General features: G+C 52.1%; 11 protein-coding genes across 11 annotated transcripts; 5 read left to right on the forward strand and 6 right to left on the reverse strand.

The window, feature by feature from the left end:
• The first annotated feature begins 8 nt into the window (after positions 1–8).
• Positions 9–2,025, forward strand: K460DRAFT_360635 (FAD binding domain-containing protein). The gene is made up of 4 exons (XM_040932310.1): positions 9–569; positions 630–903; positions 954–1,761; positions 1,821–2,025. The coding sequence occupies exons 1-4, from the start codon at positions 366–368 to the stop codon at positions 1,951–1,953; spliced, it is 1,419 nt and encodes a 472-aa protein (XP_040792341.1). The 5' UTR covers positions 9–365; the 3' UTR covers positions 1,954–2,025.
• Positions 1,799–2,617, reverse strand: K460DRAFT_3531 (uncharacterized protein). The gene has a single exon (XM_040931693.1). The coding sequence runs from the start codon at positions 2,465–2,467 to the stop codon at positions 2,048–2,050; it is 420 nt and encodes a 139-aa protein (XP_040792342.1). The 5' UTR covers positions 2,468–2,617; the 3' UTR covers positions 1,799–2,047.
• A 114-nt stretch (positions 2,618–2,731) lies between these two features.
• On the forward strand, positions 2,732–3,115 carry K460DRAFT_399891 (uncharacterized protein; the record flags this gene model as incomplete). The annotated part of the gene is made up of 1 exon (XM_040936269.1): positions 2,732–3,115. One exon carries the CDS (start codon positions 2,732–2,734, stop codon positions 3,113–3,115), a length of 384 nt encoding a protein of 127 aa, XP_040792343.1.
• Positions 3,116–4,265: 1,150 nt separating this feature from the next.
• Positions 4,266–4,616, forward strand: K460DRAFT_399893 (uncharacterized protein; the record flags this gene model as incomplete). Its single annotated transcript, XM_040936270.1, has 1 exon — positions 4,266–4,616. One exon carries the CDS (start codon positions 4,266–4,268, stop codon positions 4,614–4,616), a length of 351 nt encoding a protein of 116 aa, XP_040792344.1.
• A 1,231-nt stretch (positions 4,617–5,847) lies between these two features.
• Positions 5,848–6,177, forward strand: K460DRAFT_275176 (uncharacterized protein; the record flags this gene model as incomplete). Its single annotated transcript, XM_040928017.1, has 1 exon — positions 5,848–6,177. A coding segment is annotated over one exon (330 nt), but the record flags the coding sequence as incomplete, so codon positions are not given.
• Positions 6,178–7,360: 1,183 nt separating this feature from the next.
• Positions 7,361–8,245, reverse strand: K460DRAFT_372207 (uncharacterized protein; the record flags this gene model as incomplete). Its single annotated transcript, XM_040934490.1, has 1 exon — positions 7,361–8,245. The coding sequence occupies one exon, from the start codon at positions 8,243–8,245 to the stop codon at positions 7,361–7,363; it is 885 nt and encodes a 294-aa protein (XP_040792346.1).
• Positions 8,246–8,563: 318 nt separating this feature from the next.
• On the reverse strand, positions 8,564–10,290 carry K460DRAFT_273205 (uncharacterized protein; the record flags this gene model as incomplete). Its single annotated transcript, XM_040927860.1, has 5 exons — positions 8,564–8,965; positions 9,017–9,875; positions 9,930–10,047; positions 10,100–10,208; positions 10,267–10,290. 5 exons carry the CDS (start codon positions 10,288–10,290, stop codon positions 8,564–8,566), a joined length of 1,512 nt encoding a protein of 503 aa, XP_040792347.1.
• Positions 10,291–10,777: 487 nt separating this feature from the next.
• On the forward strand, positions 10,778–12,433 carry K460DRAFT_270497 (uncharacterized protein; the record flags this gene model as incomplete). The annotated part of the gene is made up of 3 exons (XM_040927659.1): positions 10,778–11,245; positions 11,308–11,642; positions 11,692–12,433. The coding sequence occupies 3 exons, from the start codon at positions 10,778–10,780 to the stop codon at positions 12,431–12,433; spliced, it is 1,545 nt and encodes a 514-aa protein (XP_040792348.1).
• Positions 12,434–12,775: 342 nt separating this feature from the next.
• K460DRAFT_300141 (N-acetyltransferase complex ARD1 subunit) lies at positions 12,776–13,922 on the reverse strand (the record flags this gene model as incomplete). Its single annotated transcript, XM_040929823.1, has 2 exons — positions 13,608–13,922; positions 12,776–13,309 (listed from the first exon to the last, which is right to left on the reverse strand). Coding segments are annotated over exons 1-2 (675 nt in total), but the record flags the coding sequence as incomplete, so codon positions are not given.
• Positions 13,923–14,075: 153 nt separating this feature from the next.
• On the reverse strand, positions 14,076–17,092 carry K460DRAFT_300146 (uncharacterized protein). Its single transcript, XM_040929824.1, has 4 exons — positions 16,691–17,092; positions 15,924–16,565; positions 15,731–15,871; positions 14,076–15,665 (listed from the first exon to the last, which is right to left on the reverse strand). The coding sequence occupies exons 1-4, from the start codon at positions 16,748–16,750 to the stop codon at positions 14,373–14,375; spliced, it is 2,136 nt and encodes a 711-aa protein (XP_040792350.1). The 5' UTR covers positions 16,751–17,092; the 3' UTR covers positions 14,076–14,372.
• Positions 17,093–17,480: 388 nt separating this feature from the next.
• Positions 17,481–18,774, reverse strand: K460DRAFT_422042 (uncharacterized protein; the record flags this gene model as incomplete). Its single annotated transcript, XM_040938167.1, has 5 exons — positions 17,481–18,051; positions 18,089–18,172; positions 18,316–18,408; positions 18,495–18,655; positions 18,750–18,774. 5 exons carry the CDS (start codon positions 18,772–18,774, stop codon positions 17,791–17,793), a joined length of 624 nt encoding a protein of 207 aa, XP_040792351.1. The 3' UTR covers positions 17,481–17,790.
• Positions 18,775–19,800: the final 1,026 nt, after the last annotated feature.

The raw sequence follows: 19,800 nt of genomic DNA on the forward strand, positions 1-19,800 counted from the left end.
GTGGGGTGACCGCCCGTGTGCCGACGGCTCGTAGGGAGCCGCCAGAGCGCCCGCAGTGGGGTGTTACTAAAGACGGCACACGCCCCATGCCGAAGCTATGGTCGGACACTACATCTCGATCAGGCCTCCCAGGCCTCCTCCACAATGCAAGAACTACACCAGGATAAGAATGCTCCGGCGGATAGTTTGCTCGGTTGGAGAGGCGTGTTCTAGAGCGCTTTTCACGAGTCGTAATCCCCTTCTTCCACTTCCGCGGTCCAGGGTCGCTGCACCTTACGCGAGCTGCATCGATGCAATTAAATCTCCCTTGAGCTGCTGTCCATTGCTCCGGGTACCGCCAATCTCTCCCTTCACCAGTGCACACCATGAGGGTCTTGTCCTTCATCACGTTCGTCTCGGCGGTATCTGCTCTAGTTGTCAGGCAAACCAATGTCGCGCAAGATCTGAAGAGTTTGGTATCATCGCCATCCTCAGTGACCGTTGAGCTCCGGGCAAGATGGAGCACCTACTATGCACCTCTCCCTGCCGTGGTTGTTAAGGTGCAAACAGAAAGGGATGTCGCCCTGATAGTATGTTGTTCCAAGAATCGTATTGGGACGAGACGACCGTAGCTCACAACATGCGATTAGGTCAAATACTGCACAAAGTTCGGCGTGCCGTTCCTCGCGCAGAATGGTGGTATCGGATGGGCCAAAACTTTCAGCCTGAGCAAGTTCGGAGTTCTCATCGACTTGGCTGGTCTCAACAAGGTTACAGTCGGTGCGGATAAGAAGACAGCAACGATCGGCGGCGGAGCGAGCATTGGCGACACCATTGCAGCAGCAAATGCAGCTGGTGCATTAGTTATAACAGGCAACTGCAACTGTGTCGGCGCCCTTGGAGCTCTGCTAGGTGGTGGCTATGGTGCGGAATGCTCTAGTGTCTCGAGGTGTATAAGACTAATACCTATGCAGGAAACCTCATGGGTGAAGTTGGCTTCGGAGTCGACAATATCATCTCGCTACGTGTAGTCCTCTCGACCGGAGAGATCGTCACCGCATCAAAATCGGAGAATCCTGATCTCTTCTGGGCACTCCGTGGTGCTGGACCAAACTTCGGTGTTGTGATCTCAGCAACAGTCAACGCCCTCCCTGCCACACCCGAAGACCGTACTGCGTGGATCAACAACCTATTCTTCACACCAGACAAGCTCACTCAACTCGCGCAAGCGGTCGAGGACCTCCCCTTGAAGCCAGAACAACGCATCTACATGGTATTGACAAGCTCCGGACCACCACTCAACCAGCCATCGATCCTTATCACAGGCTTCTTGCGGAAAGGTACGGAAGAGACTGGTCGCAAGGCCTTCGCACCCTTCTATGCACTTGGACCCGTCCTACAGACCAGCGCTATCACTACGTACGACCACTGGAACGATGCCAACATCGGCTTCTGCACCCGGGGAGATCGCAAGCCGGCGTACAGCTCAACCATCAAGACCATGTCGGCACAAAAGTGGCCCGAGATCTGGGAATTGTACAAGGGATTCCAAGCCAAGGGACCAAACACTGCTGTGCTCGTCGAACGCTACAACTTGACCAAGGCCATTTCAGCACCCGTGGGCTCGGCCGCTATGAACGAAGCTCTACGCCGTGATGCATTTGCACAGGCCATTGTCATCCCATGGTACACTGATGCAAGCCTAGACGCCGAGGCTGAGAAGTTTGGACAGAGTGTCAGGGCTCTGTGGACTCGATCTAAGACGCCAACGAATGATCCAACGTAAGCTCATCTATCCTACTGCACATCGATTCGAGTCTTGAAGCTGACAAGCATGATAGCTACGCCAACTTCGCGCACGGTGATGAAACTTCGGAGGCTATTTACGGATCAAGCCTCCCGAAGTTGAAGATACTGAAAAAGTACTATGATCCTTCGGGAACATTCAACCAATGGTTCAGGATCAAGCCATAAGCAGATAAAACATGAATGTCTAAATAGAGTATAGCTTTTCCAAACAGCAGCGAAAGCGTTTACCATCCCTATCACTTCGTACATCCCATCTTGACTACGTCTCCGTCCCCATCCCCGTTTCATCGTCACCGCGAGTTTCCATCAACGACTCTAGCGTCAAATCAAGCATCCCCTCAGTCTCTTTCTCTTCTTCATCTTTACCAACATCCATTTCCACCCAGAACGCCAGGCCAAACCCCTGATCGTAATCCCAATACGAAAAGGCCGCCGGGTGAGAATCACGTTGCTGGCCCGTGTCATGTATATTCTGCACTTTGTACTCCTTCCTCACTTCTTCTCTTTTCGCTATCAGATGTTTTGTCGCTGCGGCTTCGGTGACAAAGAAAAGGGTGGGTCGACCCTGTAGGTATTCATACGTCTCTGGCATCTCATCTTTGGTAGCGTATTGAGATTGCATGAAGATGTGGAGTTTTGGCGGCAGGGAGGTCGAGGTCGAGGTCGAGGTCGTCGTCATTTTGTTGTATATTGAAAGTTGGAGGAAAAGTATAGTAAATTCACATTACACCGCGCTTCTTATGCTAGAGTAGACAGGCTTGCTTGCGAGCAGCTAGAGGTCAGCTAACGATTGTCAAGCAACAAACGGGCTCTAGTCACCTGTTCCAATATGCAAAGCAAAAGACAAACATTTCGAAAGCATATTATGAAGCCCAGGAATTCCAGATGGAAATCAGAGTTGGATTCTAACTATTCCCCCGCTGAAAAGATGATTCCTTTCACTATGTCATCCACCGACACGTCCTACGCCTTCGTTCTCATGACTCTCACCCGCCCCATCGACACGACTCCCTTCCCACCGGCCATTACCGAGCCATGGCAAGGCCAACCAGAAGGCGTCTGGAAATACAACCTCAGCTCGTCGGACTTTCTCAGGCTCAAGATGTGGCGGCTTAGGGACGACATGAGAAAGCTTGATGTAAAGGCAGGTTCCGAAGATGGCACGCCTAATGGTGCGTTTCTGTCCATTGATCATGGTGAGTACAAATTGGTTGGCGGTGGTGAGCCAATGTGGGAGTTCAACATAGTGGTGGGGAAGGATAGGGTAAATGATAAGAATGTGAAGAGATTGTATTGGGTGGAGAAGGCGGCTTATACGCAGGGGTGAGGGGAATGGACTGATTGGGAAATTGGAACGGAGAGTGAGAGATTGCTTTTTCTAGTTGCAGCCACCTTCTTTTGTAGCGAATCTCACCACGCGGCTTTGATCACATCTCCAGGAACGAAAGTGATTCCCCAATCAGGTGTCCACGATCCACCTTTACAACATTCGAGTAGGTTTCCGGGGAGTAGTATGTAGTGGCACGCGGTCATACCCGTTGACACCTAGAAGCAAACATGCAGCGTATATGAAGTCTACATTCCTTGGAAAGAATTCATCCCAAAATTCGATAATCCAACCCAATGGAGAGTTCCACGAAATCGCTACTTTCCCTCATCACCCCCAGCGGACCAGCGCCAGCGCCATCCAAAGGACCACGCCCTCCGAAGAGCCGATACGTCCTGATGAAGACTGTCTCCTCTGCCTGGCCACTCAGAATCGTCCCCAAAGGCCCCTGGAAAGGCAATGCTATCGAAATCTTCGATACGTTCATTGGAGCTAGATTAGCTCTTTTAGACAAAGAAGCAGATGCGACGGGAAAGATAGGACACCGTACTCAGCGGATAACCGAGACTAATACGGTGGCCGAAGAATATGAAGATTGGGACTCAGATTCGACGACTGGTATTGTCCATTGGTATAATCATCAATGGACGCTGTGGTGGGTTCGGGAGGTCCATTACAGGGAATGGTAGAATATTTTGCTGCTCCTTGTTGAATTGCGGCATTGGAAAGCTTTATTAAGCGTATTGGTAGCGGTTAGGGATTTGATTTCGATACATAACGACGGGCCTCCGTAGCTGCGTAGAGTTCGTTTTCTTATTGTTGAAGTTTGAATTGTGAAAGCCGATTCCCCAATGCCTCTTCAGTACGTATACTTCTTCCTAACCATGGACCATACATGAGGAGAGCGGAGACACACATTGGCCATGTGCCGCAAATAAAAGCCTCTTCGAGCGAGTGACTCTCGTCAAAAGTCCACTAGGAACGTCAGTAGACCGTGCTTGAGGGGTCCAGGCTACACTTCTCGTGACTAGGTTCATAGGTCATGCTGCCTGACAAACAACTCGCACGAACACTATATCACTTACCAGCCTTTACCTTCTGTATACCTCTATCAGCAGCCTTCTCACACCAGCCCATCTTTAGCTTGAACATGACATCTTCAACGCAACCTCCCGAACCGGCATCGAACCCTACACAATACGTGTATTTCTTGATCACGCTGACCCGCGCAGTCGGCACCGATCCCTTCCCACCGACCGAGCCCTGGGAAGGAGATATAGTGGGTCGCTGGCTAGACAAAGATCAACTAAATTTGAAGATGACTGAGCTGAGGTACTCTATGAAGAGCGGCTCTCGTTGGACCATAAAGGCTGGTGAGTATACCGTGGCGCATGGAGGAGTGGAGCCGATGAAATTGTTCACGCCTGTTATTGGGAGGGATGTTGAAGAAGGCGGCGAGAAGGTCTGGAGGTTATACTGGGTGGAGAAGAGGAAGATGTAGCGTAGTGATGCGAATGAATAAGCAAGATGGTTGTCGGATGAATCCATATGGTTCGATTCATCTCCAAGGCTATGCACAATTGGTGGAGCTTTGGGTTTGCGTAGTCGGTCTTGGTATGGGCATCGACTCTTCGTGCACTTGTGGGCATATATGGCGTATTGAAGTCCCACGAGGTTCTTATTTCTTCTACTTAAAGTGCCTCCACAAATGGGCGATAGCTCAACAGGTAGTCTTGGGGTATAAGCGCCATGAATTTTTCTTTCTCTCTTTTTTTTTACTACTCTCTGAACGTTCAGCCCCCTTTCATCTCAGGGCCACCTCGATTCTTGTTCGGCTCAGCGTGCCGCCATACAATAATCCCATTCCTAGTAAAAAGGGAATTTCTCTAAGAGAGGAGTAGGATCTCGCTTATCTCAACCTGCGATGAGAGACTGTAGTAACTGATATAGATATAGCATGTGTCAGTGGTGTGAATGATCAACTGATAATGGTTAGGTGGGGTGGAAGGAATTGTTTACCTGGGTGGCTCGCTTGCCAGAACCCTTGAAACTTATCCCACCTCTTTCTAGACACCCAGTCTAGCCTCAGAGTACTACAGATAGTCATGGACTCTCTTAAACAAGGCTGTTCAGACCCTTCATTATGCGAAGTCTGTACCGAAATCGATTTCGACAATATCGCTCCACCCGTACAATTCTGCAAGAAGCCGCGTGACCAAGAACGGCTTACATCTTACCACGATAAAGACTTGGGGACTATCGAGGATATCATCAACCGTGCGGGAAAGTGTAGCTTCTGCGCATTGATAGCTAAGCACCTTGGACAAGATTCCTTGGACCAGGTCGGCCGGTGTAAGCTTCTATGCGAGATAGACTACTGCATTTCGAGCGATCGAACCGAGTTTACTCGCGATGGGCCTCATACACATACCACGACAGCTTGGGTCCAGTTCCACCCTGACGCAACCCTCCTATGGGCTCCTCTCCCTTGGGAGCTCGAGAAGCATGCTTCGCATACGCAAGGTGTGCGACAGCTTTTTCAGCTCCAGGCTAGTTGTGATCCGCCCGACAGCACGCAACCAGTCAAAGCATCGGCCATCCATGGACGTCGAGTACTCTCCCTCATGGACTTGAACCTACCAAAGAAGTGGCTCGATACTTGTGAACGGAAACATGTTGGCAGATGTCCGCACAGCTCAAGCACACCTGGTTGGGAAACGGGCTTTATGCCCATGTTTGTGATCGACATTGAACATCGATGTATCGCAAGCACACCCCCAAATTGCCGTTATGTAGCACTAAGCTATGTCTGGGGCAAAGTAGAAATGCTCAAGCACACATGCGCGAACTCTACTTTTCTCCGCACGCCAGACTCCCTTTGTAAATCGGATCTTCCGACAACTATTCGCGATGCGATGTCTCTGGTTGAAAATATGGGAGAAAAGTACTTGTGGGTCGACGCGCTCTGTATTATTCAGGACAGTCTGATGATGCAGCAAACGCAAATAGCCAAAATGGACCAAATATATGCAAAGGCCTTGTTCACTATCGTTGCTGCTACTGGAGCCGACGCCGACGCTGGTCTGCCAGGAGTGTCCCCGACGCACCGCCAGCAGACGCAAGAAATTCTTCGCCTTCCGGACGGCCGCCACTTCTACACGCTCGTTTACAACGGTACAACAACTGGGAGCATGATAAACACGTCAACATGGGCAGAAAGAGCATGGACCATGCAGGAGCTCCTTTTCTCAGGCCGCTGCCTAATCTTCACCCAATTCCAGGTGTATTGGAAATGCGAAGGTGCCGTGTGGCTGGAGGAAGTTGCACTCGAGCAAACCACCAGCACCAATCTGGAGATCTTTGACGCAGCTGTAAGCGCTAGATTCCCCGACAGAACTCTTGATCCATACGACTACTCGCGCCTCTACGGTAGACTGGTGGCCAACTACATGCAGCGGCGTCTGACGTACCAATCTGATCTCGTCAACGCCTTTTCTGGTATCTGCGGGAGATTGTCTGCGATCCAGAATGACCGGTTCTTCTGGGGCCTGCCTGAGAGTCGGTTCTCCTGGTCATTAGGGTGGTATTTGTACGCAAAGCAAACCAGGAATTACGCTAGGACAAGACTGGCCTTAACAAACGGTGGGACAGAGGAGGTTCCATTTCCCTCGTGGAGCTGGGCGGCATGGAACAGTGGAGATACAACGCCGTGGATCACCTTTCTCCAAAGTAACGCGTATTCTTTCAAACATGTTCATCAAACTGGATATGAATTCCTTCCTGTTATTGACTTCTGGATATCGGACGCTGAGGGAACACTCGTTTCAATCAGAGAACCAGACAGACACGTTGGATCGCAGTCACATGCCTGCCACACGCAGCACCGCCTTCCGTGGCAAGGCTCCGAGAGCCAGCTTCCTGAAGCTCTGGCGACCACAGACACGACTTCGTCGCAACGCCGACCGGGGCTCTTGTACTTCTGGACTAGTGTTGCTAAATTGGAGGACGAGGAGTTGGTCGTAATTTGTAGGACTGACGACAATAGGCCAGCGCAAGATCTGATAGTTTTGACGGTGGAGTGGAGAGAAGGAGTGGCATATCGTTTGAGAGCCACACTGTATCCTGAAGTCGACTGGCTGGCGCTCAAAGAGAGGCAATGGAAATTTGTGACTTTGGGATGATCTAGTTGATTGCTTTTCGTTGACCGGCATGGCAGAGCTATGCCCGGTCAAGGTCGCATAACCTTCAATCCTCCTCTTGTTGCAGAATCTTAACCGTGAACGACTGCTCTCCAAACGCTTGCTTGAAAGCTGCTATTTTCTTCCTCGTCAACCAAACAGTCAGCACAGGCTCCTTCCGTTTATGAACCGTCTCAACTCCCTTTTCCCTCTCCTGCCCGTCTATAACCATCGGCTCGAAAGCCTCCTCCTCTTCTAGTGACTCTTGCGTCTCTCCAGCTTCACGTGCAATCTCCTGCACCTCTTTGTCCCCAGTGTTAGTCCTCCGCTCCGTCTCGACACTCGCGAGCGCGGTATACATCCACCACGTCTCGACTTTCCCACCAGTGTTTATATCCTCCTTCCCACTTGGAGCCACAATCCTTCTGACCATATCCACGATGCTGACCAGCTTCGTTGTCCCCTGGCCCTGTGCCGACACCGCAATCACCAAATCCTCCTGCTTCAACGAATCTGGCATCTCAATGATAGAAGCCGGGTCTCTATACGCTCCAAGATACGTCTTCAGCCGATTGATGCCCGATTTGACATTCTGATTCCTCGTGAACACAACGGGTATAACATTCTGCGTGGACCGTAGGTGGGCTTGAGATTCGACGAGCTTGAGGAGTGAGGGAGGGAGGAGAGACCATGGTTTGTAGAGGGCGGGGTTAATTGTGGGTTGGGGTTGTGGTTGCTTCTTGGTGTCGGTGTTGGAAGTATGACTTTGGGCTATCCTTTTCGTCCCTGCTTTCGACTCCTTCGCTTTCCCGCTCGGCTCAGTAGTTGGGCCGATGACGGGGAGGGTAGGCCCTTCGCTCGAATACGGCGGCGTAGCGGTCGCCATTGTTGTGTCGGCATCTCTCGTAGATGATGATGCGAACATATCGCTCATTCGCTTAGGCTTCGCCATGGCCAGAACCTTTGTAGACTGATATTAGCGTTTAGAACGACCGGTGACAGGCATGTGAAATGCGAGTCGGTAGTGACGAAATTTGGAGTGACGCGCCAATTTCAAGACGCGTCGGACATAAGAGAGCGCTAAGCTAATCGCCGGACTGCTCCACACCCTCTTTCTTGTACGACCATTGATTAGAGTATATGTAAACAGTCACACGAGTTGAAAAAGAAGCGCATGTGCATGTGCTTAGAAGAATGAAAACGAGTATAGGCTCGCTCGTCAGGTCTATATACTCTCTATGCACAGTCGTAATGTATTCGATCGTCCATCTTAGAGACCAAACTGCCCCTCCACCTCCTTCCTTCTTTGCTCCCTCTCCAACTCCTGCCTCAACTTCTCCACCTCCTCGCCCACGCCCTTCTCTCCCTTCTTCCGCTGCCTCTCCTCAAACAAGGCCCTACCCTTCATGATTCTCGCCACAATCTCAGCAGAGTTTACATTTTGGAACTCGTGGTTAGCGATTTCGCGGTATATTTTCAGGGCCTTGGGCACGGCGTAAGGGTCGTAGGTGAGTGGCATGAAAGAAGTGATGCCGTGGTAGACGAGCGGTAGGGTGTTGCCGGTGGTGGGAGTGGAGGGTAGTGTGGGGTTCTGGGGAGTATTGTAGGGGAGGGTCAGGAGGAAAGCTTTCGATATCGAGAAGGGGGCGCCGAATACGACGGAGTGGATGTACTGGGGTTTGTTAGTGGGTGGAGCCAAGTTGAGAGTGGAAGAGACGCTTACTTTACACTGCAGCGCGCAGAGACCGCGCTCAAAGATGTTCATGATGGGGTAGTTGATGCCTTTCCAGTGATTAATGACCTCGTCTTCGTGGATACCTGCCACGAGGAAGACGGGGCCGTAGTCTTCGCCGGCCTTTTCTATTCGTTCTTTCTTGGCCTCTTCCGTGTACCAACCCCGTGCTTTTGCGGCGTTTTCCTCCGACTGCGTGACTAGCCTGAGAAACTCGATGTGTCCAGAGGAGAACAGATCCCATCCTCCATCCACATAGACGACCACTTGGCCTGGCCTTACTCCTTTGCCTTGTACTAACTCGTGGAAGGTGCCCTTTTCTTCTTTCACGGGACCAAGCTGCGAGGCGGATGATTCCTGGCGAATGGTGCCTGGCCGATGCTGCTGTTCGCTCGTCGTGTTACTGGTAGTCGTCCTCCGTAGCTTGGCGGGTCGAGAAGCATGCCAGTACCAGACGTCACAACCAGGCGCACGACCTGTCGCGTCCGTCGCATAGTCTTTGATGCGCTGCAACATGGCTTGCCCAGTCTCTAAGCGCTCCGCCTCGCCACCTGGGCCCTCGTCTCCCGAGAGCCACTTCTGCAGCGATTGTATGAAATGTGACCTTGTGCACAGCAGCATGCGGCCTACGAGGTCGGTCGTCGAGATGCCTGGGGTGCGCTTGACGACTTTGAATCTTCCTGCGGCCTTGACATAGCGGTAGCAGTCCTTGCCGTCGCTATCGGACGTGATGTCATCGCCATGCACGACGTATTGGCAGCCGTAGTGTGTGATCCATGGTAGCGAAGTCACGTAGGGTGCTCTTGGGATCGCTTTCGTAGCCCATCGACAGGCTTCGACGGCCATGACACTATATGGTTGTTAGCTGCCATTGCTTTCTCCTATGCCAAGGTGGATTGCGTACCGCTCGTCCAGGCGCATTACGGTTGGGCCCTTGTTCTCGAGGATGGCCTCATCCGAGTGCACGCCCACGAGCAGCTCAGTGCCCAGCTGGCGGGCCTGGAGCATAGCGCCCGCATGTCCTAGTGGGGTGATGAGCTATGAAGAGAGCTTCAGTGGCTGAGACAAGCCTACCGTGGTGGGCAAAGTCGAAACAGCCGTCCACCCATATGCGGTCCTGCGACACAGGGACGTCTTCCTGTGGGTCTACGGGCCAGTGGCCGTCCGAGGGAATCCACTCTCCCTATTTGGGCCATTAGATGTTTGCTTTTTGCGTGCTGGGGAGGGGGCGCGCATCGTACTCTTGCGCTCTGTCGGCGGAGCATGACGTATTGGGGTACCGCGGGGCTGCTGGCCAATACTGTGGGAAGCTGGTGGAGAGGGCGTGGGGTTAGATGATGGTTGAATGGTGTCGGAGCATAGGGAGAGTTTCGAGGATAGCTGCTGGCGGTGGTGGCAGGGGGTGTGTGGCTACGCGGCGCCATGAGTGGACGTGGGAGGGCTCCGGGCGCCAGCAATTGTTCCTGCGTCGGGGACAGGTAAGGCCTCATTGGCGTCGCATCGTCAGCTGTAGCCGCGAAGGGACACAGGCCCGACGCAGCCCGTCTCTCTGTCGCATACAGCATCTCTCATAAACCTGGCGCAGCTCGCTCCTCTATAATCTACAAACAAACTACGGTATCTCACTACGCTGCCATGCCATGCCGGCCCGCGCTGGAGGGGTCTACGGCTACGGGCCTGTGACGTGAAACAGCCCCTGATCGCTCGGTAGTGCTGCTCCGCACCGCTCTACTGGGAGCCCCTACATGCACTATGGCCGATACTACCAACAACAACACCACCTCCCCCTCCACCGGCCTCTTCTCGCGTCGACCCTCCTTCTTCGGCGGAAAGAGCAAGGGACACAAGCCCTCCAGATCCTCCGTCTCACGCACCGCATCCTCGTCGACAACAGCCACCCCCAACACCGAGCTAGACACCCCCCCTCTTGTCCCCAACCAATACGATTCCCCTCCCAGAGTGCCTACTACGCCACAGAAGCGCAGACAGGCCAGCAGACACAGCATCGCGACCTCCCTCACGGACATCGGCGCGCAATTGCCGACATCGCGCAGCGCCTCGCTTCGCACCAATACATCCGCCGGCACAGGAGGCTCAGCCAGCACCGAAGGGGGCAGCTTGGGCGTCCGACTGGGCAGTAGGGACTCGCACTCGCATAGGCGGACTCCTTCGGCCAACATGGCCCTGACCTATTCACCGGAAAAAGCAATGGCCACTGCGGTACGTGAGGCCCATATATAAACCGCACAGGAGGAGACACGCACTGACATGCCAACTCCCAGCCTTCACTGCCCGCCCTCTCCATACCCACTTTTTCACGGAACAGGCAAAAGAGCAGTGAGAACGTGAAGCCTGAAGGCGGGGGCCAGGCGTACGAGAAGAGCCCCCTCAGTGCCGTCGACAAGCCCAAGACACCCTTCGCCATGGCGGTGCCCATGCCATTGCGGCACCCGCCCACACAAAAGGAGATCCTACAAGCAAACCAGCAGTCAAACAGAGGGCTAGCGCCCGCAGCACCTCTCCCTACACCCAACGGCGCAAACCCCCACATCATCTTCCAGCACATACACGAGCTAGCATCGAAACGAATATCGACGTTGGATTACCTGCGAAAAGCGTACGCCTCTCGTGGCTCCACTATACACAAACATGCTAATCTCTCGCAGACACGAAGGCCGCATATACTGGTTCAACACGCTCCTCTTCGCCAAATCAGACCTCACGCGCCTCCCCTCGTTTATGCCACGCAATGCCTCCCGCCGCGCAACCCATTACCTGCTCCTTGGCTTTAGCCTCCCCTCCATCCTCGACCTTAATGCCAATTCGCCGACCGACTACCTCAAAGCCCTCAATGCCCTCTTGCTGGAGTTTGAACAATACCAGAGTATCCACCCCACTGATGGAAGCACACCGTCTAGTCTGAGTAGGGCGAGACTACCGCAGATGTTCAAGCGCGCGAATTTGAACATGGGAAGCAAGGGGCGGCGGAGCAGCAGTGCGGCCGGCGATTTTCCCATGTTGACACCGAGCAGCAGCTTCTCGGGCGACCTTTCCAGCATGGAGACGCCGCCCAATGACGACCTCCTCCTCCCCAACGAATCCTACACATACCTCCAGACCCCATCTCTCCCTTTCGATCCCGACTTCTTCAGCACCTTTGCCACGCTCTGCGACGTTCTCATCGATTGCTACACAAAGATCCTGTCCATGCTCAATACACCGGAGAGCGTGTCCAGTGCGGGTGCTGGCGTGCCGAGCATGGTGGGCGACCTTTTCAACAAGGCGGATGCAAGGGTGCGTAAGATCATCTTAGCTGGCGTGGTGCGCGAGTTTGAGGAGAGCTGTCGAGCTGGGTTGAAGAGTGAGGTTGGTGGTGTGGGCAAAGTGGTTCTGGGTGGACTGATATAATGTGACATGATGCCATTTAGAGATGAGATTTGACCAAGGCGTATGATTCATGACTACTATGATATCCACAAGAGAGACGAAACGAGGAGTTTTTTGCATAGCTTTAGCATAGTCCTGGTGTTGGAGCCATTAGCGTCCACCAGTGAGCGAGCAGCTGGCTATAGTGTAAATTAGGCGTCGATTGGAAGCTGCTGTATGCGGTGCAGTATAATATCATACTACCCCTTTCACCCCATCAATGCTGAACATGATTTACATCGTATGTATGCGTGCCATACATCTATTCCGAAAGAATGATATCACATCATCCAATCCCATTCTCAAGCCCCTCTACGCCGCCGCCGCCGTGGCCGACGCCTCATTCTTCTCCACCAAATCCACCACACCTCTCCCCCGCCCCACCTTGACCTTCTGCTTCTTCGCCGCAGCAGCCTTCTCCTTGGCGCCCTCACTCCCCACGCCCTCGCCCTCATCCACACCCTCGGACCCAAAAATCGCCTCCTCCTCATCCCTCAACTGCTCCTTGAGATCCGCCAACTCCATCTTCATACTATACGCATCCTCGCCGTCAGCATAGTACTTGGCCTCGACCTTGTCCACGGTGAAACCCAGCGTGTCGCGGTACAAGTGCAGAGCCGCCGTGTTGGACATGCGGACGTGCAGGGAGACGTAGTGCGCGGCAAACGTCTCGGCCATGGCGCGTTGAGATTGGCGCATGAGTTTCTCTGCGAGACCCAGCCGGCGGTGCGTGCGCATTACGGAGAGGGAGGTGATGTGCCCGTGTTGTACGCCGTCGGTGGGCTCTTCTTCCATTTTGGCGAGGACGTAGCCTACGATTTTGGGCGGGTCGTAGGGGGTTTTGGGAGGGCGTGAGACCTTTTAAGAAGGATGGGTTAGCTGGGTGATGAAGGGGTGTGTCTGCTTTGTGCATGTATGCATGTTTCCTCCAGGGCATGTAGGTATCGTAGCGGAAAGAAAGGGCGCCGTCAGACTGTCTGATACAGTCACGTGGGCTTTCTTTTCTCGTAAATGCATACTCGTACTCCTTGGCTCTTCCCTTTTCTTAGACGCTTCTATGCTATTTTGGAACCCCTGCTCTGCTTCCTGCTCTTTCTTCTTCTACTGCATTGCCCCAAGACGATTACGACTCAATTCAGACAAAGTAAAAACTTACATCAACAGCCACATAGCTCAATTGCGGCCAACTCATCGCATGATATAGATAGTACTTGCAAAAGTAATTCTCGGGCAGATTCGTGATATTCGCAAGCTGAACATGCGGTATGTCAGACGGTCGTAGTACGCGGATATCCATTTTCGTCGTGTTGCCTCGTCTCGCCTTTAAAGTTTCGTTCCTGCTCTTTTCTCCCTTCCTGAACGCTTTCTGGACTGGCAGTACTCTTTCAGCGTGAATTCGGTAACCCCGGTTTGATGATTGACCTTTACTTAGGGAAACGGGATCGCTACTGTCGTTGTTGGTGGTGGAGGTTGAAAGTTTGGTGATTGAAGGTGTGGCTTGTGCCGATTGGAGATGTGGATGTGGGGTTTTATGTAAGCGTAGGGCTGGCCAATCGTAGGCTTGGATGCCCACTTCCCATGTTTTCTACCCAATCTTGCACGTCTTAATTGCGATGAGAGTAAAGAGGCATTGTCTTTTTTTAAATTTTGCTTATATATATTCTTATCCTTGAGTCTTATCCAAAGACTTGCTAAACCACGCTCCCTACCAAACCCTCCAACGAGCTTGCAAATAATCCTTATGTTCGCTGTGTTGCTAGATGTGAAATACAAGGAAAAGGATATAATAACCGAGACGTAGAGCTACCAAATGCTTTTGTCCATGCAGCAACGCCATTTCTTTCGCCGAGGACATTCACTTGTTCAGGACAGCCATCGCTTCGCTTCGTGGGAGACTGCCTTCATTTCGACTGTTTGTTACTTAGCGGCAAAAGATCTCGTCCACCCTAGGCTTCACCTTTGGCATGAAGCCCTCTACGATTGGAACACACAATGCCTTCTTGATACCGAGCTCCGTGCCGATATAGTATAGTAGGCTATTAAGCCACTCTCTCTTTGCGGCCACGTCGAGTTGCTTCGGTGTATCATTGATGTCGAGGGCAGATAAGTCGACTGGGAGGTCGTATGGGTGTGCAGGGCTGTCATTGAAGATGTGACCGGTCGTGGCCGTGGGGTCGAATGTAGGTGGCGCGGCAGGTGGGGTGAAGTGCGAAGCGTCTTGCGATGTTGATATTGATGGTGAAGAGTAGTGGTGTTCAGGCGGCAGCAGGTTAGATGGCTCAGGGAACTGTGGGTTTGTTCCATACGGGCTCTGTTCCGCTGATTGCATGCTATGTGGAGCCGTGCTATACGCAACGGGAGCTTGTGACGCAAAACTCGCAGTTTGAGAAAAAGGCGACATTTGTGAATAGTCGCCAGTGTTGGGCGCCATTGATTCCGGGACCAAGCCTGCTGCCAGAACAGAATCCATGGTCCCTAATGACCAGAGGCAAACGTATCCTCTCATACCCACGACATCTTCAATTGTCTTGGAATATATTGGAACAGTGAAGCTGCTTAGGATTGCAGCGCAACTCTCCTCGATCATTTTGATCATGCTTATAGTGGCAGAGGAGTGAAGATTGCGTAATGTCATGTTATCCAGACCCATAATGGTAGGCTTACTTGGTGTAGTGGTTGGCTCAGACTCCTTTTGCGACGCATCCGTCTGAACAATCAGTGGGTCTGGCTCTGGCAACCTGAACATCCAGTTGAGGATCTCAAGCTGGTCTCGCAGTAGGAAGATTCGACTAGTGCGGTAGAAACTCCACATCCAGTATTGTTTCAGAGTTGAATATGAGTGAATATCCTCTGGCGCGCCTCTACTCAAGAGAATCAGCTTTTGCCACCTTTCATCGAAGGTAGCTCGGTTTTCAGGGGTGTTAGGGTCGATCCGATATCTCCAAGTCGGTGGTATTGCGGTTTCCCAGGCTTGAAACTCGCTGTCTAGATGAAGAGCACCGTGTAAGAGCTCTTGCAAGTTCGATCGGTTGATAGGAGGATGGGGGCTTTGTTTGACTTCCTGCCATCTGGCATGTAGCATAGCCTCTTTCCAAATGAGTCGAATGATGAAGAAATCGGCGTTGTTGTAGAGATTGGGTGAGTTTTCTTCAGCGCTGACATCATCCCTCATAGGAAGCGGCGGGCGTTTTCCAGCTTGTATATTACCAAGCAGCTGTTGCCACACGATCAGCTGTGGGTGACGGTCAACAAGGTGAGGAAAATAAAGGGGGTAATCACCATTTGGGCGTACGCCACCTCATAGAGGCGGGCAGAAACTGAATCGCTATAGTATTGCTTAATAGATCGGAGCTGAAGCAACGCATTGGCACCGTGGTGATGTGCGATGAACGTGCCCTGGCGTTGTTGAATGGTGAGATTCTAGTATATGGACATCAGAACTGTCGTTGACGATTAGTTGACGCCTACATACCTCGTAAATGCCCATAAGGTAGACTGAGCACAGTGTATCGTTAGTGCCTGCTAGAATTTTGTCCGCGATAACCTTGGACAACATGGTAATGCCCTTCCCTAAGCACTCTTCTGCTAGCGCCTCGGCTTGCGGGGCATTGCACCTGTTGGCGAAATTGACGTAAGCGACAGCGTTCACAACGGTTGCTAAGCAGGAGTCCTCGGCGGCATTTTCATACAATATTGGAATGAACGAAAAGAGTGCATCAGACGGCTGGTCCGGCGGCCTGTTTGGGGACTTGGGTAAGACGAAATCGTAGATAAATCGATCGTAGGCCAGACGGAGAATATCTGGCTTGACTCTCGGTGCGATGGTTAGCTCATCGAAATGGACGATAGATGTGTTTACGTCGGACACGTGGTAAGGCGGTTCGTTCAGAGGTTCATAGGGCGACGACTTGTCACTCGGGGGGGTGTTGTTGCTGGTGCTACCCTCGCTGATATCACGCCGCTGATGTGACTTTGATCGTTTCCTCCACGATTCTTCCGCTTTCTGAGCAGCAGAAGCAGTTTGGTTTCGGAAAAGAAGGTCTGCCTGATCCCTATACTTGCAGTCATGGCCTGATTTGCTACAGCGACCACAGACTGGGCTCGCCTCATCGCACTAGTGTAACAAAGTCAGCACGGCTATGTCTCAATGCCAACTCGAGTCCACTGCCGCAAGAACTGACGGGATATTGATGGGGAAGGGATGTGTGTGTTGATAGAGTAATAAATCGTGTGACTAACTTTGACTTTTCGAGCCCGGCATGACTCGCAGCCCTTACTGGGCCGCCCCCGATAGGACATGCTTTGTGAGTATGAAGGGAATAAGGGGTATAAAAAAGATAGTCGAATGAAGAGGCTAGACAGGGTATATGCGAAGTACAATGGGTAGCACACGTAGCTGGTGTTCGGGAGGGTATACCATACCGCGAACCTCCAAGCTTGGCTATTAAATTCTCTTTCGACTCCTTTGTCGCGACGCTTGCTTGTTCCGGGGTGTCCCTGAATCTGCAGAGCATCCGCACGTGCGTAATTGGACGCCAAAGCTCTATAATCGCATGGCCTCCAGTCGAGGCTCCAATAGCTGGTAGATTCGATACCGCACAGAAAGGCTGAATACGAAAGTTGGTATAATGTACATTGGGCTGTGACCGACAACGCCCTGCATGCCCGAATTGGAGGCGAAAGAACGTTTTGCTAGTGCTGACTCAGGAACAGAATTCCAAGACCTTGGCGTTCAACGGCGCGCGGAATTAACTGCAACACCAAAATAAAACCTTCGATTCGCGCATTTGATAGCTACGCTCTAGACTAAGCTAAACGGTGCATTCTGTCCCTCGGGCTCCAGTCATAGCAGGAGTACTGCGCCCTTCCCTTCTACCTTACAGCTTCGCCAACAGAATCTCTTCCCTCTTCCAATCTATGATGAACGTCACGCTATTCAACGGATACCGCTGATGCGCCCATGTCAAATAACTCCTCGTATACCGTACCATCATGCCCTTCCATCGCGCTGTTTAGCAATCAGTCAGGATCGACCATGCATCTACTAATCTGACCGCGTGCAGCCGCAGCTCGCTCATCAAGGTTAGAATCGCATCTTGCAGGCCGTACACAGACTGCACGGATGGAGCGATTGCCATCGTGAATGACGGAGGTATGTGTCTTCTGTGTAGAATGGGTAGAGCCAGAAACACACTCGAAGCACAGCTGGGTAGGTTCCAAAAGGGTCGTAGTCGTGGAGGAGAAAGAGTTATAGCAGGTTGTAACAGGGATTTGCTCCGAGTAAGTCCGACTTAAGTTGTACAGCTGTTTTATGAGTATTTTCCAGTGTTTCTTCTCTACTACTTCTGGCTTGGTATGCGCGGTAGGCCAGAGTTCTGCTGCGTGCTATTGGATACGTCCAGTATGTGCTGGTCATCTACATCTCCGTTTCCTTTTACAGCGCTCTGCGAAACCCTATGGCTGCGGTTATGCAGGTAGAATTGAAAGAAGCCATCCGTCGGGTCTATGGGCGGTCGATCTGGGTTGGCGACCTTATCGGTTATTTTCTTGATGAGGTATGCGACGACTTGTTGCGTGATCACCCCGTTATCCCCAATCCACTATCGGTTTAGAAAGGTAGTCGGCGTTCAGACTGACAAAGCCGCTAGAACCGCCAAAGCCGTGCCCGCCCATTGCGCGCCGACACGTTTCAATGCCGTCAGCAGCTAGAGTTACATTTTTCTATAATTTGCCGCAGCTAGTAGTAGAGCTTGTTCGTTGTAAGGAGCAGGAGGACACGGATTTGCACGGTGAGATAGTCGAGGACTTTCACCTCGTCGTATGTGGGCGAAGCAGTAGTGTACTGCGACCGTCATAGCACGTACGAGGACTAGTCTTGCGTGCATGGCTATCTGCACGCTTACATACATCACTGGATGTCCAGTCCGCATGAAACGTGCCGGTACCCTCTGAGACTCCTGCATACCTACTCAGCATAGCCGACCGAGGGACTCCGAAGTGGTCAAAAAGCATATAACCCTTATCCATCAACGCATACTCATACTTCGGACCGATGTCGCCCACAGCGGTGCCCGGGAGCGGCTGGTGTGTTTATTTGTCTCGTATCTGCAACGATGAAGGCCTGCGGGCCGTGACCATCGTAGTCGGCATCGGTAAGTGGGTCAGGAGGATTTTTGTTGGGCTTTAGCAAAAGGAACTGTGCGACTACGATCTACAGAGGCGTTAGCCAAATCGATAGACTCCAGGTTTTAGGCTCGCGAGCCGGTGACACAGGTAGGGCGTGCTCAGGGTGACGTACAGCATGTGTAGCTATTTCTGCGCATGATGCTATTCTACCATTTACTCGCCGTGAGATACGGACTGTGTATTGAGAGCTCTTTCTTGGTCGGATCCCATTTCGTCGTCGTCGTCGTCGTCGTCGTCGTCGTCTCCAAGGCTCTCATACTAATTGCATGGCCGAGCTCCGTCTGCGCATAGCAACCAATAATATGATAGCTCAGGGTCCTGGGTATCCAATATGTTTGCTGTTCCGCGGAGGCTTGTTCGCGTACTGTTGTCACTGCATGGAGGACTTTGTCAGCTTGACGCCCCAGTTACACAAGTCATGCATGCCATGTCTACTTTCGACGTCGCTCACCGAACATGCCCATATGCAGAAAGTACGAGCTCGTTTCATCATCTCAGTCTTCGCCCTCGCTAAGCCCAGATGATACCTCCCCGGTCGTGACAGCTGCTAACCCTTGTTGAACAACATTTCCTTGCTTAACACTATGGGTGCCTTCTATTGTCGCTCGATAAAGCCATTGCGACCGAGCAGGTGCTGAGCGAGTTGAGGGATGTCAATGGCTGGCTTGTCTTGCCGGGCTTAGAGTGCTGCTGTGCTAGCATGGGCAGGGCTCGAGGCGATTGCTAAGGTCTGGCATGGTCGGTTCGATTGTTCGATTCCTCGCAGTGTGATCGGGCGGATACGAAGTTCGACAGGGGGTCGCAGATCGTGTACAGAGAAGCGAAAGAGGCGTCTTGAAGTGACAATGTTCGTTAAGAGCAGTAATAAGCAAACATCATATGCGCTATGAAACTGAAGAATCTTAGCCGGAATAACGCGTAGACATATCTCTACGTTTCGTGCCTCGGCATATGAAGGAGCTGGTGTTTGAGCTGATTTGTACAGTACTACGCAGATGCGTTGATGAAACGCTTCGTAATGCGGGGGTGTCCGCTCGGTAGAGCCAGCAAAGCGGGGGCAATTCTTGGTATCTTGAGCTTTGACCCGAGTCAGTTGTTTGCCTTCGTGTGCGATTATACCAGGATATCTTTGCCTCGGTGTGTAACTCAAAAACTATCTTCAA

The sequence above is a fragment of the Cucurbitaria berberidis genome (genome assembly GCF_010015615.1).
Source record: "Cucurbitaria berberidis CBS 394.84 unplaced genomic scaffold K460scaffold_1, whole genome shotgun sequence".
In the NCBI taxonomy this organism is placed as follows: Eukaryota; Fungi; Ascomycota; class Dothideomycetes; order Pleosporales; family Cucurbitariaceae; genus Cucurbitaria; species Cucurbitaria berberidis.

What these genes read in the sequence shown, in the direction of transcription:
- K460DRAFT_300146 (XM_040929824.1), bottom strand. Translation starts at nt 16,750, where the DNA reads ATGTCCTATCGGGGGCGGCCCAGTAAGGGCTGCGAGTCATGCCGGGCT. An exon ending in GCCGGGCTCGAAAAGTCAAA is followed by an intron (nt 16,566 to 16,690) that starts GTTAGTCACACG and finishes TTGTTACACTAG; the next exon opens with TGCGATGAGGCGAGCCCAGT. An exon ending in ACCTTATGGGCATTTACGAG is followed by an intron (nt 15,872 to 15,923) that starts GTATGTAGGCGT and finishes TCCATATACTAG; the next exon opens with AATCTCACCATTCAACAACG.
- K460DRAFT_360635 (XM_040932310.1), top strand. Translation starts at nt 366, where the DNA reads ATGAGGGTCTTGTCCTTCATCACGTTCGTCTCGGCGGTATCTGCTCTA. An exon ending in TCTGCTAGGTGGTGGCTATG is followed by an intron (nt 904 to 953) that starts GTGCGGAATGCT and finishes ATACCTATGCAG; the next exon opens with GAAACCTCATGGGTGAAGTT. An exon ending in ACGCCAACGAATGATCCAAC is followed by an intron (nt 1,762 to 1,820) that starts GTAAGCTCATCT and finishes CAAGCATGATAG; the next exon opens with CTACGCCAACTTCGCGCACG.
- K460DRAFT_3531 (XM_040931693.1), bottom strand. Translation starts at nt 2,467, where the DNA reads ATGACGACGACCTCGACCTCGACCTCGACCTCCCTGCCGCCAAAACTC.